Below are 15,753 nucleotides of genomic sequence, written 5' to 3' on the forward strand. Positions count from 1 at the left end.
CTGTCTTTCAACCTGGTGACAAAATCTGGCTATCCACTAAGCACATTAGACTGAAGATACCCTCCTCTTGATTTGCTCCTCGCTACGTTGGGCCATTTACAATTCTACGACGTCTTGGCAATATTACCTACAGTCTGAAGTTACCACCTGGATTGAACATCCAAAACACTTTTCATGTTTCATTTCTGAAACCACTCATCAGTGAATTCTCTTCCAAATCTTTGGAACCATCTTCCTACCGAAGCACATAGTCTCGGATCGAGGATCACAGTTCACGGCAAGATTCTGGAAGGCCCTGTGAAAACTCTTTGACATCTCCCTAGATTATACATCTGCCTATCATCCTCAATCTAATGGACCCTGAAACAGTTCATCCGGGCCTACAAGGTCGAAGCCATTCTTGATGTCCACAAACGAGGCAAAACCTGGGAATACCTTCTATCATGGGAAGGTTTTGGCCCCAAAGAAAATTCTTGGGAGCCTCTGGCTAATATCCTTGACAGAGAGATGCTCAATCAGTTTCATCTCTCATACCCTTGGAAACCAAAACCTGGTACCCGCAGAGGAGACTGCCCTTTGAAGGGGAGTACTGTTGCAACCGTCCCGTCCCGATGGCTGCACTCCTACCTCTCTCCTTTTGCTCCTCCTCTTGCTGTTAATGGACGTCTGTCTGCCGCGGCATTTGTCTGCCGCGGTGTCTGTCTGCTGTCCTCTCCGGGGTTCCTGGACTGGCTTGGGCGCTGCCTCCCGCCATGCACCATCTGTACCTTAGGGCACGTGCGCCGCGAGGCCCTCACTCTTATTTCCTACTTGATGCGAACCTCAGGGGCGTCCCCCTGTGATGACATCATGCTGCCTGGATATTTAAAGCCTACACAGTTTTCTAGCCTTTGAGTTAGCAAGGGGAATCTTACGGATGGGATTCGCTCTCCATACCCAGCTACTCTGCCTCCAATCTTCATTGGACTCTTAACGCTAACGGGGTACCCGCTCTTCGGGGGCCTTACTTGCTTTTCAGGTCGCTATCAGGAAACCAGTACTTGCTCCTCGAAGGCCCATGTTCCCTGACTCGCTGCCTGCTTTTACCTTCTCTTCTGCCTGGAAGGATTCGCTCTCTTCAACACAAGTGAGTACTACCCTCTCCACCTCAGAGTTTTCCCTGGAACCAGGTACTCGCTCCTCGAGGGCCTGCCTCCATTCCAGCCCTGGTGCCTTCTCCTATGTGGAACCACTGTGTGAGTACATCTCTTTCAAGCCTCTCAGGGATCAGGTTCTCGCTCCTCGAGGGCCTGCTCTTCCTATCCTGGGGTTCTCCATACTGGGGCTTGTTCATATTCCACTGTACTCACTATTCTCAGTTCTTTCCACTACAGCACTGCTACCGGAGGAGTCGCTGTTCCAGCGCCTGAGGGATACTAGCCCAGCCGGGCTACTTCAACTACTCATCACTGCCACCTCTGGTGGCTACACAACATTGTTTAAATAAAGATCAAATCTCTGTTTGTGTGTCCTCAGCTGAGCCTGATCTGTGGCCCCTCACGGGACTGCCCCCCGTGGACGTGGTCAACTGCCACAGTGTCCAAGGGTCGACCCAAACCTCACTAATTATAACAAGCCCTGGCACACTATTCTCCTCCCAATGAACAAAAACCCCTGTGCCCTTCTCATGTTAATCTCTCTTAAGATCCCCAGGTAGGGGAGCAATGAACTTAGTCCTGGTTTCCCACAAATAAAACTCCATACATGAGCTTGATATTCACAAATAATTTCCTTTTACTCAGTAGATTGTGTATGGTGCTGTCAATCCTTACCACTGTCTGCATGTTGTTTGTAGCCTGTAATAGGTACTCCTCACTTCTTCCCTGCTCCTTAGAGATAAAAGCAACATCTCCTCAAAGATTCACTTTCGGTTAGATATTCTTGAGACATAGGGATTAGTATGCCTCCAAGAAGTCGTCCCTAGGTCTTGTTGGTCTAAGAGCTGGATGAAATTTGTTGATTCCAAAGCTGGCAGAGTATTCAAGGCCCTCCTCATAAATAAGAATGTCTTGCGGGTGGACGTGCTCTCCCCAGGCTTCTTGGGCATTCTTCCTCACCAGAGAGCTTGCACCTGTTTCTGGGAAAGGACTTCCTCCACGCGAATCCTGGAGAAAAACTGGGACATTTCTGCAGAGGTCGCTGCTTGACTTCTTCTGGCAGAAACCACTTTATTTACTCTTTCGGATAGTAGAAAGACTTTATTTACTCTTTCGGATAGTAGAAAGACTAGGGGGCACTCCATGAAGTTAGCATGGGGCACATTTTAAACTAATCAGAGAAAGTTCTTTTTTACTCAACGCACAATTAAACTCTGGAATTTGTTGCCAGAGAATGTGGTTCGTGCAGTTAGTTATAGCTGTGTTTAAAAAGGATTGGATAAGTTCTTGGAGGAGAAGTCCATTACCTGCTATTAAGTTCACTTAGAGAATAGCCACTGCCATTAGCAATGGTTACATGGAATAGACTTAATTTTTGGGTACTTGCCAGGTTCTTATGGCCTGGATTGGCCACTGTTGGAAACAGGATGCTGGGCTTGATGGACCCTTGGTCTGACCCAGTATGGCATTTTCTTATGCTCTTATGTATTCCCAAAGGTGTGCCCAGGACTGCATTATTTTTTTTGTGTTAAAGAATGTTTCCACTCTGTGGTACGGCAAAGAGCCTTTATATGTGGGTCACGCAAAAGATTAGTGCCTTTGTAATTTTCATCAGGAAGCATTATTGTCAGGACTTTGAAAAGGTCTCTAAATATCGATTTGGTTAGTTAATACTTGGATATCAAAGGATTTGTTTAAAATGTACACTGTTTTTGATATTCCAAACAAAGACATAGTAAAAGATTTACTGTCCCCAATAAAATATGGCTGAGATGCTTGTCAGTTTTACTGACGGCACAGTTTAAGGGCTAGAAAGAGAACACTTAGAAACAGCAGATTTCAGTAACAAAACATCTGACACACGCCATCTTGGACCGATGAGCTGGGTCAATGGATCGTATTCTATTTGAAAACGGTTTTTATTATTTTATCATATAACAAATTCCAAACAGAGGAGAGAGAGACGTGACACTTCGCCTCCCCCTCCGAGAAAGGATCAATTAGAACCATACATCAAAAAAAAAAACCCCAACAGCCCGCAACCCCCACAAGTGCCCAATCCCGCCAGCCCCTACCCCCCCCTTTCCCCACCCCCCAGTTCCTCTCAATCCCCCCCTTTCCCCCCAGCCCCTTGGAGTCAATAAGCCGTGCAGTCCTAGCTCCCATACAGCACATATAGAAGCCAGATAAGTCCAGAAGAATAAAACACAACAAAGTCACTCAGTCCAAAGGTCCAGGGAATCAGTCGTTGATAATGGAACTACGCACCGTCTGTGGTAACGACTGCAAATAGACATCCCATATGGCTAGAAAGCGCTTCCTCTGGGAAGGAGTGTGCCGCGTGGTCGCAGCATCAAGCAGCATCATGCGATGAAATCCGTTGCGCCAAGTCCAGTAAGTAGGAGGCGACACTTCACGCCAGTGGAGTAAGATGGTTTTCTTCCCCACCAAACAGGCTTTATGTATAAGTAGGCGACTTCCCAGCCCTCGAATTCGTAGTGGAGAAAGGCAGCCAAATAAAAGCCATAGCGGAGAGATCGGAAGTACCACATCCATCAAATTCTCTAGGTAGTGAGCCACACGCGTCCAAAAGTGATGAATAACAGGACACTCCCAAAAAGCATGGGATAAGGTACCTCGGGCATGGCCACAACGGGGACACGCCGCTGAGGGAGAAATCCGTAGATGGAAGGCTCCCTCCGCCGAGACAAAGCTTCTCCTCAAAAATTTATATTGCATTTCTCGGAAATAGGAATTGATCGAGAGCTGGGAAACCCGCCGAAATCCGGCTTTGATAATATGAACATTGACAGTAAAGACCCCGTCACTATTCCACCTATCAACCAAAATATCGCAGGTGTCCACCGACACTAGTGATCGGAGGCGTTTATAATACTGAGACAGAGAGGGCGGTCTATCCCTATCAAGAGACAACAGCCCCCTCAGCGCCTGGAGATGAGATGTCTGCAACAGAGAAGGAGGAAGGGATCTAATATAGTGCTGCAACTGTAAATAGGGAAAAACGTCCCCAGCTGCTATGCCATAACAGGCCCGAAGTTCGGGCATAGACATAAAAACACCCTCTGGAGTGAACACCCGACCCAATAGGTCGACTCCCCGCTTATCCCACCTATGAAAGGCTGCAGTTTGGGAACCCGGGGTAAAATCTGGATTTCCCCGAATAGGGAGGAGCAGAGCACAGATCCTTGGAATCTTTAACAACCGCGTGAGGCGCCCCCAGGAAGCCCGCAGGGGCCGAATCAGAACATTTTGTACGAAGTGGGAGGGGATAGAAGAGGCAGGGGCCTGTAGAAGAAAGTGCAGGGAGGTGGAAGCGGCCAGCTCCAAATCCGCCGGTATACAAATGACCGTAGACGTGGTCATCAACCAATCTCTAATGACCCGCAAATTGCTTGCCAAATTGTAGAGGCCCAGGTCCGGGACACCCAAACCTCCCCGCCCCCAACGCTCCCTCATCCAGACCAATGGTATACGAGACCTGCCCTCCCTCCAATAAAAACGGCGTTGAGCCGTATCCAACTGTCGCAACTCCACGGTCCGAAGCTGTAACGGCAGATTCTGAAACAAATAGAGCCACTTGGGCAGGAGGACCATCTTAAAAAGATGGACTCTGCCCCCCAAAGAAAGCGGCAGTCTGGCCCAGCCACGCAACCTGTCTTGAGTATGTTGAAGGAGAGGGAGGACATTCAGTTTATAGAGCCGGGAGAGATCCCGAGGGATCAAAATTCCTAGGTAGCGAAATGCCCCCTCCGCCCGCTTTAATGGGAAATCCCCGTCCCAGGTAGCCAGGAGATTGTCTGGATAAGCCAGAGCCTCTGATTTGTCCAGGTTTAACCGGAAACCAGAAAAACTGCCATAATCCCAAAAAATTTTTAACAGAGGTCGAAGAGAGTTCTGGGGTTCAGTTAAAAATACCAGAATATCGTCCGCAAAAGCGGCGTATTTAAAGACAGTAGAGACAAGGCGCAGCCCCTTCACCAGCTTATCTGCCTGTATGTACAGCAGCAGGGGCTCCAGCTGGAGGATAAATAAAAGGGAGAGAGGGGACACCCCTGCCGCGTACCCTGAGAAATACCAGAAGGCTCTGAGGAAGAATCATTAGTCACAATGACAGCTTCAGGGTCCTGATATAATAACCTAATGATATCAAGGCACAGACCCGCGAAACCCATCCTCTGCAAAATCCAAAAAAGATAGTCCCATTCCACTCTGTCGAACTCCTTTTCAGCGTCAAAACTAACAGCCAGGAATGGGGCCTCCATCAGCTGACACAGGGACATAGCCGCCAATACCTTACGGATATTAGCTGAGCCATAACGCTTACGGACGAACCCCACCTGATCCGGACCTATCAAACTAGGGAGTATTGTAGAGAGGCGGTCTGCCAGAATTTTGGCCATCAGCTTTTGGTCAAAGTTTAAGAGAGAAATGGGGCGATAGGATTCAGGGGCCAATGGGTCCTTACCCGGCTTTGGAATAAGAACAATATGCGCTCTATTACTATGGGTAGGAAAGGACCCCCTCCCCGCCAGCTCTCCAATCACCTGAACCAGCGGCGGGCCCACCAAGTCCCGAAGACATTTATAAAACTCCGCCCCGTATCCATCCGGTCCCGGTGCCTTAAGGGCCTTAGCCCCCCCTATAACCGCTTGCACTTCCGTCAGCGTCACCGGACGATTTAGAAACGCCTGCTGCTCACCAGTCAAGCGAGGGAGGCGTAATTGCTCGCAAATCTGAGCACACGTCTCAGGATTCCAATGGTCAGCAGAGTATAGTCCCTTATAAAATTCTCGGAATCTATGTAATATGGCCTCTGTGGCCGTCAGTATCCCACCCGCAGGGGCCCGCAAGGCCGGTATGTATCGAGACCCTCTAGTAGCCCGGACAAAATTCGCCAGCAATTTGCCAGCTTTATTGCTATGTTGATATAGCTTATACTGATAGTACAAATAACTTTTGCACGCCCGCTGATGAAGCAATGTGTTAAGCTCTCCCTGAATCGTAAAGAAGTGCACCCTGGCCTCTTGCGTGTTCCTACGAGTCAAGGCTGACTTTGCCCTCTGCAATCGAGCCGACAGGGTCACGATCCTGTGATTCATGACCCTTTTCCGGTGGGCCATATAAGAAATGATGTCCCCCCTCAAAACAGCCTTGGCTGTGTACCAAAACAAAACCGGATCCGTAACATGTTGGGCGTTCAGAGTAGCATAATCTAACCAGCGGGCCCTCAAGTATTCCTGAAACTGAACATCATGAACCAAATAGTAAGGGAACCGCCAGGGACGGGCGGCAGCAGGACAAAGCCCAATCTGCAAGTCCATACAGACCGGAGCGTGGTCAGAAACTACAATGTCTCCAATAGACACCGCCCCCACCCTGGAGAAGCAATGTGAGCTAAGTAGAAAATAGTCAGTACGGGACAGCGTACCATGCGCCCGAGAAATGTGGGTGTAATCCCGTTCCCTCGGGTGTAGGAGGCGCCAAACTTCCATTAGCTGAAGCGACTGTTCCAAGTAAGTAGGACCCCGCCCAAAACCTCCCCGGGGGGCTCCCAAAGGCGTAGAGCGGTCCAACTGGCCATCCCGAATGGTGTTAAAATCTCCTCCGATTACTATGCAGTCATCTACATAGGGCAAAAGCAGACGATAAATGTCCTGATAAAAGCTTGGGCTATGTGTATTGGGAGCATATAAATTACATAAAATTACTTTAACTTGATGTAGCTCAGCTATCAATATAATGTATCTCCCCTTCGGATCTTTAATAGAGGACTGAACCTGCAAAGGGATCTGCGGGTGGACCCAGATGGCTACTCCCGCTGATTTCGTGGTACCAGAAGCATAGTAAACACTCCCTCCCCAGACTCTGCTCAATTTATCATGTTCACTATCATTTAAGTGGGTTTCCTGGAGGAGGGCTATACCAGCCCGCTTGCGCGTAAGAAGGGTCTAAATTTTTTTCTGTTTAATAGGGGAATTTATCCCACAGACATTCCAAGTTAGAAGAGACGTGTGATTACTCAGTAGATACCATAGAATAGTGTCCCAAATGATTCAGCCAAGCTGTCCCCTGGCAAGGGCCCTCCCAGCCGGAACCCTCACCAGCGCAATACCCATGGACTGAGTGAATTCCGCGGAAATGGAACCAAACCAAAGAGCACACAGTGAATTGAACCCCAAGGAGCTTACAACAAATCCCCCCACCCAAAACCCCCAACTGACCCCCCCCTCCTCACAATCCCCTTACCGAGGAGACCCCCCTGTCCCAAACATGAGATCACTACCATGTTAGCCCACCCACCCCCCCCACCCCCCCCATCTGCATCCCGCAGCTGCCACCTCCATGGGAAGAGAAAAACAGAGACGTTTACCATAAGCCAACAAAATGAGCCCAGACAATCAAGGAAAATAGAATGAATAAACCCAAAAAAAAGAGGGAAAGGGAAGAAGACAAGTGAAAAACCAGGAGGCCTCCAAAATTAAATTTCAACCACCTCGGACTCCTAGACAACATATGAGCGATCATAAATAGTACAGCATATATGGGATATAAACAATTATAAACCCAGATAGGTCCAGAGTCCGTGTAAAGTCTCAGGTACGGTCAGTTCCCGGGTAATCAGGCCACATGAGGCGCAAAAGAGACTAAAATTAAAGAAAAATTAAAGAAAAAAGTATAAAAAAAACCCCAAAAAGGAAGGAAAAGTAAAGTCAAGAAACAAACAGGGCAAGCAAAAACATAAAAATCCAAAACTCAAGGGAAAGGATCCCGCCAAGAATAGCCAACGCGGGGTCTGTCCATCAAACAAAAATTCCAGCGATAACCCAAAAAGTCCCGCCGGCCCATGACTTCAGTCCTGCAGGATGGCCCGTTGCATAGGAATGAGATAGAACACAAGAAACAACTGCGGGCCCAGTAAAATCGGGAATCCATGGAGTTTCCACGCTAGGTGTGCCACAGTCCAGCCGGTACCCCGCAAATTATCGAAGAAAAAATTGCAAGGCTCCATAACTGTAAGTCAAGAAAAAGCCTCACGCAAGAACAATTCCCAACAAAGCTGCAGTCAAGGCCATAAGGCCCACAGAAAGTAGGCAAAGGCAATTTTCCTCACCGTCGCGCAGCAGGCCATGATGGACAAAAAAGGGCACAGCACACGTTCAAGGAGGCAAAGCAGAGGCCCCATTTTCTGCCCCCGAACCCGCCACGCGCAGGAGGGAACGAGCTTCTTGGGGCGAGGTAAACCACTGCACGCCAGATTCGGTGACCACCCGCAAACGAGCAGGAAAGATCAATGAGGCCCTCAAGCCCTGCGCTAGCAACTGTGTACAAACGGGAGCCATCGCCCTGCACTGTGCGGCCACGCTCGCGGAGAAATCCTGGAAAATTAATACCATCAGGTTGTCATACTGCAGCGTGCGGCCCCGGCGTGTAGCTGCCAAAATCTCCTGCTTGTGGGCGAAATTTAATATCTTGGCCACCACCACTCGAGGCCTCTCCGCTGCAGAGCGCTTCACTCCCAAGCGGTGCGCGCGTTCAATGCGTAGCGGGCCCTGCGCAGGAGACAGGGAAAGCTCCTTCACCAGCCAGGCTTCAAGGACGGAGGGGAGAGCCCGTTCCTCAATGGACTCAGGGAGGCCCACAAACCGCAAATTCGATCTCCTCGAGCGGTTTTCAAGGTCGTCGATTTTTGCTGTGTGCTGAGCGACTTCAGCTCGCAGCGTCACCACCTCCGACTGCAAGGTGTGGAGGCCATCTTGCGTGTCGGACACTCGGCTTTCCAATTCCGTGCAGCGGCTCTCAAATTTATTTAAATTGGCCGAAATGTCCGCAACCGCCGAGGAAATAGCCTTAAGCTCGGGTCCCAGCGCCTCGATGACCGCGGTCTTTATTTCGGCGAGCGCCTGAGCTGCAAGCTGGTCCATAGGCCCTGCCGCGGCGGCCATGATGGAATCAGAGGGTGCCGACAGCGCTTCTCGTCCTCTATCTTTAGCTGTTTTACTGGCTCGAGTCGGCATACCCAAACAACAAGTGTCTATGAGAAAGCACAACCGCCGTGTAAAAAGGTGTCGCCCGGGTCCGGGCGATGCAGATGGGGGTCGATTCCGGGGATCGGCCGCCGAGAGGGAAGGAATCACATCCTCCTCCCTCAGTACACCACGTGATCTCTTCGGATCGTATTCTAAAAAGTACAGGAGTTAAAACAATCAAAAGATCAAAGAAGAAGACAAAATAAATGGCATGACATACAAAATACAACCTGCGGGGAACGAGGGCTGGTAGTGGTGAAGGTCCAGTTGGGTCTCTGTACCGTTCTGTTCTGCCTGCCAACGACGGGGACTTGTGGAGGGGGTCTCCTTCTGCTGGTAGCACCAACCCCGCCTCGGCCCAAGTGTCCACATCGCAACAGGTTCTCTGTCCATGCCAAGCTCTTAAACTAGAAGGAATAGATTCCTTAGTGGGGGAGGGGGGGGGGGTCCCAAGTTTGCAGTGTAAGGGTTATCTTACATACAGCTACATTTATCATAATGCGATGATTTTCACATGAATAGCACCCGCGATAAGAGAAAGGGGCGTGGCTATGGTAATTTTAGAGTTACCCAAACTGGAATTTGCAGTATTATCACAAATTCCATTTCAGGCAGATCACACTGCTTCACACAAGGAAAAAAAGTGTAGTTATTTCCAGCATACAATAGCATGCATTGCGCTATCACATGCTGCAATAATGCCCCCTCATTTTCATTGATCCCTCCCTGATCCCACCCCTTTGAATAAATTAAAAAAAAATTGTATTCACACCACACATTGCGCTACACATCATGGGCGTTAGGGCCATAACACATTTTGATAAATGACCCTGATAGCTGTCTGTGAATGAAATTCCAAGTTATTTCCTGGTAAAATGGATGTTCTTCCAACCGAACAGAATGCAACAAATTCTTCAGTTATTTTAACTCTATGTAGGCCTTCATCAGAAAACCTTACAAAAGTTACAGGTCATACAGAGTGCTGCAACCTGGGTCATCGCAGAGGGAAAGATGCAGGCTCATAGTGCACCCACCTTTGTAAAACTGTATTGGTTGCCGCTAAAAATTCAGGTCTTTTTAAAATATATTCCTTTTAACTTTTACAGTCTATAAAGGATTAATTCTCTGCTTTTTTTTTTTTTTTTTTTTTTTTTAAGGCAGCGGGTGTCAAAATATGCACTTTTTTAATCTCAAAGGATGAAGATTTAATTTCAAACGATAAAGCTAGTTCTAATGTATTCTCCCCAAAGAGAATGGATTTAAAAAGCACAAGGAGGCATGCTTTTACTTATGCTGCACTTCAGTTATGAATTTGTTTATGAAAGGAGCTAAGCTGGCCATGAATCTACCTATTTTTAGAAAAGTGGTCAAAACGAGTTTTGGGGATGTTTTTTTTGACAGCCTTTGGCCGTTCATGACTCTGTTATGGTTTACATTAGTGGCTAATTTTTCCTGCTTTCCGTGAAGCTAGACTACTACGTTTTAATTGTCCATGGTGGTCCTGGGTAGCTGTGTGTAGTATTTTTGTTGTGCATATTCTCTAGGTTTTTGATGTATGCCATGTCTGTTTGGGTTTCTACTGCTGTCTAACTTTTTAATTACTTGATGTTGTGAGTGTTTGGCATTTTATAACCTTGTATTTCTATTTATATGATATCTGTTGATTAGGTTTTTACTGTAACTGCCTTGAGCTACAAGAAATGGAAAAGCTGGAAAACACTGAATACATCAAATTACAACACAGCACTGTTCAGTTTGATACATTTCATTACAGAAGTGGTTTTGTTAATAGGCAGATCTTGGCTGTGCAGTTTGTAAAAAAGCTGAACCTTAACTTCTTGAACAAGCAGACTTCAGTAGCCACCGCCTCTGCTTTCCAAAACTGTATAATCTCTCGGTATTTTACTTTTCTCTTTCTATGGCATTCCTGCTACTCTGGAAGTGCCAGACCCTATAACACTGATAAGATAAGAACCAAAACGATACATAAGCCATAAACTAGGGGACCCTCCCCAGCTTAGTGACGCACAGAATCCTCTCCAGATGTCAAACAGCTGATAAGTAGCACCTTGGCTCCCGGCCTAAACTTCTCTGTAGGGATGAGGAGGGACTTTTCTTTGTCTGAAAAAGGCAACTCTGTTGAAGTGTGCTAGTCGTTCCCCCCCCCCCCCCCAGCCCCAGCATCTTGCTGCTTTTCTTGACTCAAAGCCAGAGCCCCTTCTGTTTAAACTATTGAGTGTGATTTCTAAATTATTTTGGCAAGACAAAATGGTTCCCCCCCCCCCCCCCAGGTGGAAAAAAGTGTTAAATTCATCATATGTTTGTGCATGTCAGTGCATTACAATGGGGATGATTTCAGTTATCTTTTTACGAGAAAGCTTAGGTGCGTGCCACTGCATCTCACAGGGGGTTGTCGAGGGCCCGTTATAAAACTTGAACGTAAAATGTGGTTTGCAGGATCCCACTTTTCAACTGTGAAGGAAGGAAGTAATGTTTTTAACAGCAAAAACAGTTATTGGAGCAGGATAAAAAATATGTAGTGTCATTTGTACTGAATTAAACTGTTAGTGCAGCCTCCCCCTCTGTTTTTTGGTATTTTTGCTTTAATAAGTGATAAAAGATAGCACCGAGCTTGCAACAACTCTTTGTCTAAAGGAAGCGAACAAAGGGTGAAAAAAAGAGAGGCTGATGTAGCGCTTTAAGAAGGTAATAGAAATGGTAAGAATAATGAGGAGAGCATACAAAACATGTTTCAAAAACCCACAGGCAGTGGAGGAGAGGCAAAATTTATGAAGGGAAAAACAAGGGGCAGTGGCGCAGAGGGTTAGACGTGCAAAGGCCCAAACGGAGGAGCAAACTGCTCAACTGATTAAAACGTAGAGAGGAGGGCTGGCTTTAGTGAGCGCTGCCATACGGAAGGACCCTGGTCCGAGCCCCCAAATTGGATCTTCTGCTCCCTGGATCAGCTGGGGCCGGACATGCTGCAGAGCTAGAATTCACAACCCCTTAGGGGGAGGGAGGGAGGGAGTCCTGGTCCCTGTGAACAGGTGATACCTAGTGAATGGAGTCAGGGCCGGAAGGAGCCCTGGTGCATTGCACCTGACTCAGGACCCTTGGGAGTGGAGGAGGGATATGAAAAAAAAAAAAAAAAAAGGGAGTGGGTTGGAAGGCTTGGTTAGTTGTGAATACAGGCTCATGATGCCAGATCGTAATTCTGGTTCCGATGTAAGCTGGAACTACAAAGGAACAGGAGGAGATAAATCCTTGTGTAGAGGACCTTCTATCTGAGGTTAAACAGGAAATGAATATGCAATCCTTTAGGATAAAGGTAAAAACTTGTTTCCTTTTGATCCCTAGTCTGGGTGGGCTCTGCAGTGTTTAAGTAGCTGGAACGGTATAAAGATATTCATGGGATAAGAGAGCATGCTGGGATATTTTTGGGTCATTTATCATATAGGGTCTATTGTACCACTTTATATCTGTGATTGAATTATGCATTTTGAAGTGTAAACCGCTTTGGGCCATTCATGCACTGGGAAGGTGATCTATAAATGTTTTATAAATAAGTAGATGTATATATTAAAGAAGAGGTATAAAATCAAATTGGATGTTGTCAAGATAAAGGGATTAACTGTGGAAAGGTGGACCATCAAAAGGCAGAAATCTTGAATAAATTCTTTTGTTTAGAGTGTAATGCAAATATCTTTCAGAAGTCATGTCACAGTATCTGATGAATGTCTCATCTGTGATTTTGGGAGGTACACTGCAAAAAAATAAATAAATCCAGAAACAGTTTATAAATTAAAAGAAATCCATACTTCATTGTGTGAAATGATTGACTGGCTGTGCTGACCTGGGATGTTTCTTCTTACTGTTCACCAAACAAAAAGAAAATTAAATTCTTTTCTGGCCTCGGTAACAGTGATACAAATTCCTTCTATTACCAAGCAGGTGAACCCTGCAAACAAGTCACTCAGAATATACAGTGTATAACAAACCTCCCATACTGCAACAGCACCAACTCTAAGAACTTAACCAGCAACAAGCCTATCTCTGAAAAGGCAACAATGCAAATTTTATATCAGGCCCTAGAACAGCATTATTCTCAGCAGGGAAAAAGGATGTCCTAATGGTTAGAGCAATGGGATGAGCATAAGGGAAACTACCTGCCCCACTGTCATTCCTGGTGACCTTGATTTCCTGTTGTCTCAGGTATCCACTTACATTTTAAGCTTTCTGGAGCAGAGACGTATTGTACCTGAAGTTTGAAAATGATGGAAGCCAACTTGTGCGTTATTTGGAAAGGTGAGCTAAAAACTGAAATTTTTAAATTGTCGATACACCTCCTGGGGTACACAGAAACTATACATTAGGGGGCGGATTTTAAAACCCCTGCGTGCATAAATCCGGCCGGATTTACGCGTGCAGGGCCCTCCTGCGCCGGCGCGCCTATTTTGCATAGGCCCCTGGTGCGCGCAGAGCCCCAGGACTCGCGTAAGTCCCGGGGATTTCGAAAAGGGGCGTGTCGGGGGCGCGTCTAGAATGACGCGTCATTTCGGGGGCATGACGCGGCGTTTGGGGGGGCGGGCCCGGGGGCGTGGCGCCGGCCCGGGGGTGTGGTCGAGGCCTCCGGACCAGCCCCTGGGTCGGATGATAGCGCGCCAGCAGTCCGCTGGTGCGCGTTGATTTACGTCTGCTTTGGGCAGGCGTAAATCATGAAATAAAGGTAGAGGGGGTTTAGATAGGGCCGGGGGGGTGGGTTAGGCAGGGGAAGGGAGGGGAAGGGGAGGGCAGGCAAAAAGAAAGTTCCCTCTGAGGCCGCTCCGATTTCAGAGCGGCCTCGGAGGGAACGGAGGCAGGCTGCGCGGCTCGGCGCGCGCAGGCTGCCCAAAATCGGCAGCCTTGCGCGCGCCGATCCCGGATTTTATAGGATACGCGCGGCTACACACGTATATTATAAAATCCAGCGTACTTTTCTTGGCGCCTGGTGCGCCAACAAAAGTACGCGATCGCGTATGTTTTAAAGATCTACCTCTAGCAGAATTCCTCATGTTGATCTCACACACACACACAAGCCCTCACTAAATACTAACTAAAACACTATAAATTGTAAGTAGAAATATATACAAAAGCTGAATTTTTGCCCGCTCCAAACTCATCTCTCCCCTCTTGTTCCCTGCAGGATAGGGCGGAAGGGGGAATCAGGAGAGGAAGGGCTGGGTTAGGAATCAGAATGGCTCTTTTTTGCTTTGCTCTGTCCACTCTAGTTTCATACCTTCCCATCCTGTCCTCTGCATGACAGGAAGGGAAGAGAGAAGGCTGAATTAGGAAGCAGAATGTCTCTTTCTGATCTGCCCTGTGCTCTATCTACTCTAGGCTATTTATTTATAAAATTTGTAAGCCGCACTATCAACTCTTTTAGGTGGCATTATAGGTAACATCCATAAAAGCATTGAAAAAATTTAAAGATAAAAACAGCACATAGACCAAGTAAAACATTATAATTTTCATTGGTTTTACTTAAATGGGAGGGGGGAGGGGAACTAAATTTGTTGTGCTCTAGGCCAATGGTTCTCAACCTTTTTCCCATCATGACACACCTGACAGGCCACGCTCACTTGTGACACACTGCTCATTACAATTCACGGTGGAAATAAAAAGTAAAGGTCCAGTAATTATTATTATTGTTAAGAATGACACAAGGAAAAAATATGTATTCTGTCTGAACAGAAATTGCATAAATAGTAAACATCCCACACCAAAACAGCACCAATTTCCAGCACTTAAACAGTAACCACCTTACCTAAGAACAACACTGAAAATACTACACTAGCCCTTAAGACCACCAATCCATCCCCTATTAGGAAAACGGACCAAGTCAGGCTGCTATAGAGCCCTACACAGAAACTACACACCAGCAGAAAACCCTCACCTAAATCACAAATGCTGACCCTCACCTAACAAAGAATAAAGAGACCAAAACACATAACTAGAAGCATGCAGAAAAAACTGAATTGGAAACTGCAACAAGCCAGAGTCTCTGTATGCAGTGTAATAAAGGAAAAAAGAAACATCACTCATCCTTATAAAACAAATCAAGAAATATAAAATCAGTAGCAGTAAAACCTTAGTAGCAAAAAGAACAGATTATTTCGAAACAGCTGAAGTGGATTATCCAATAATTAAAAACTCATATAAAAATTTTCAAGATACCAATAAAATATTTCAAAATAGCAGACACAAAGACCCAGTAATGAAAAATAAGGATACAAAAAGTTTTTGCTCTGCATACCTGGGAACGTTTGATATCTAGGTGTCCTAAGATTGTTTTGAATTAGCAGGAACTTTCTCCTCTCTGTCACACACACCAGCGCTCTCTCTCAAACTGGCTCTCAATCACATACACATACACATGCTTTTTCTCTCTTACTTATATAGGCTCTTAATTACATATTTACACATATGCTGTCTGTCTTTTCTTGCTTACACAGGCTTTCAATCATACACACACATGCTGTCTTTTTCTCTCACACACAGACTCTCATTCACATGCTTACAAACATGCTCTC

The 15,753-nt window shown here is 46.7% G+C and overlaps 1 protein-coding gene across 3 annotated transcripts in view; it reads left to right on the top strand.

Moving 5' to 3' along the window:
- The window catches only part of PDE10A (phosphodiesterase 10A), a 748,737-nt gene that overhangs the window by 96,304 nt on the left and 636,680 nt on the right, over window positions 1–15,753 (top strand). The window contains exon 2 of one of the 3 annotated variants that reach the window (XM_029594116.1): window positions 13,397–13,489. The exons of the other annotated variants lie outside the window; for them this stretch is intronic. Within the exon in view, the coding sequence (XP_029449976.1) occupies window positions 13,456–13,489 (34 nt within the window). The 5' untranslated portion in view covers window positions 13,397–13,455. The remainder of the gene's footprint in view (window positions 1–13,396; window positions 13,490–15,753) is intronic. 3 annotated transcript variants of the gene reach the window in all.

This window comes from Rhinatrema bivittatum, chromosome 3 (assembly GCF_901001135.1).
Source record: "Rhinatrema bivittatum chromosome 3, aRhiBiv1.1, whole genome shotgun sequence".
Classification (NCBI taxonomy): Eukaryota; Metazoa; Chordata; class Amphibia; order Gymnophiona; family Rhinatrematidae; genus Rhinatrema; species Rhinatrema bivittatum.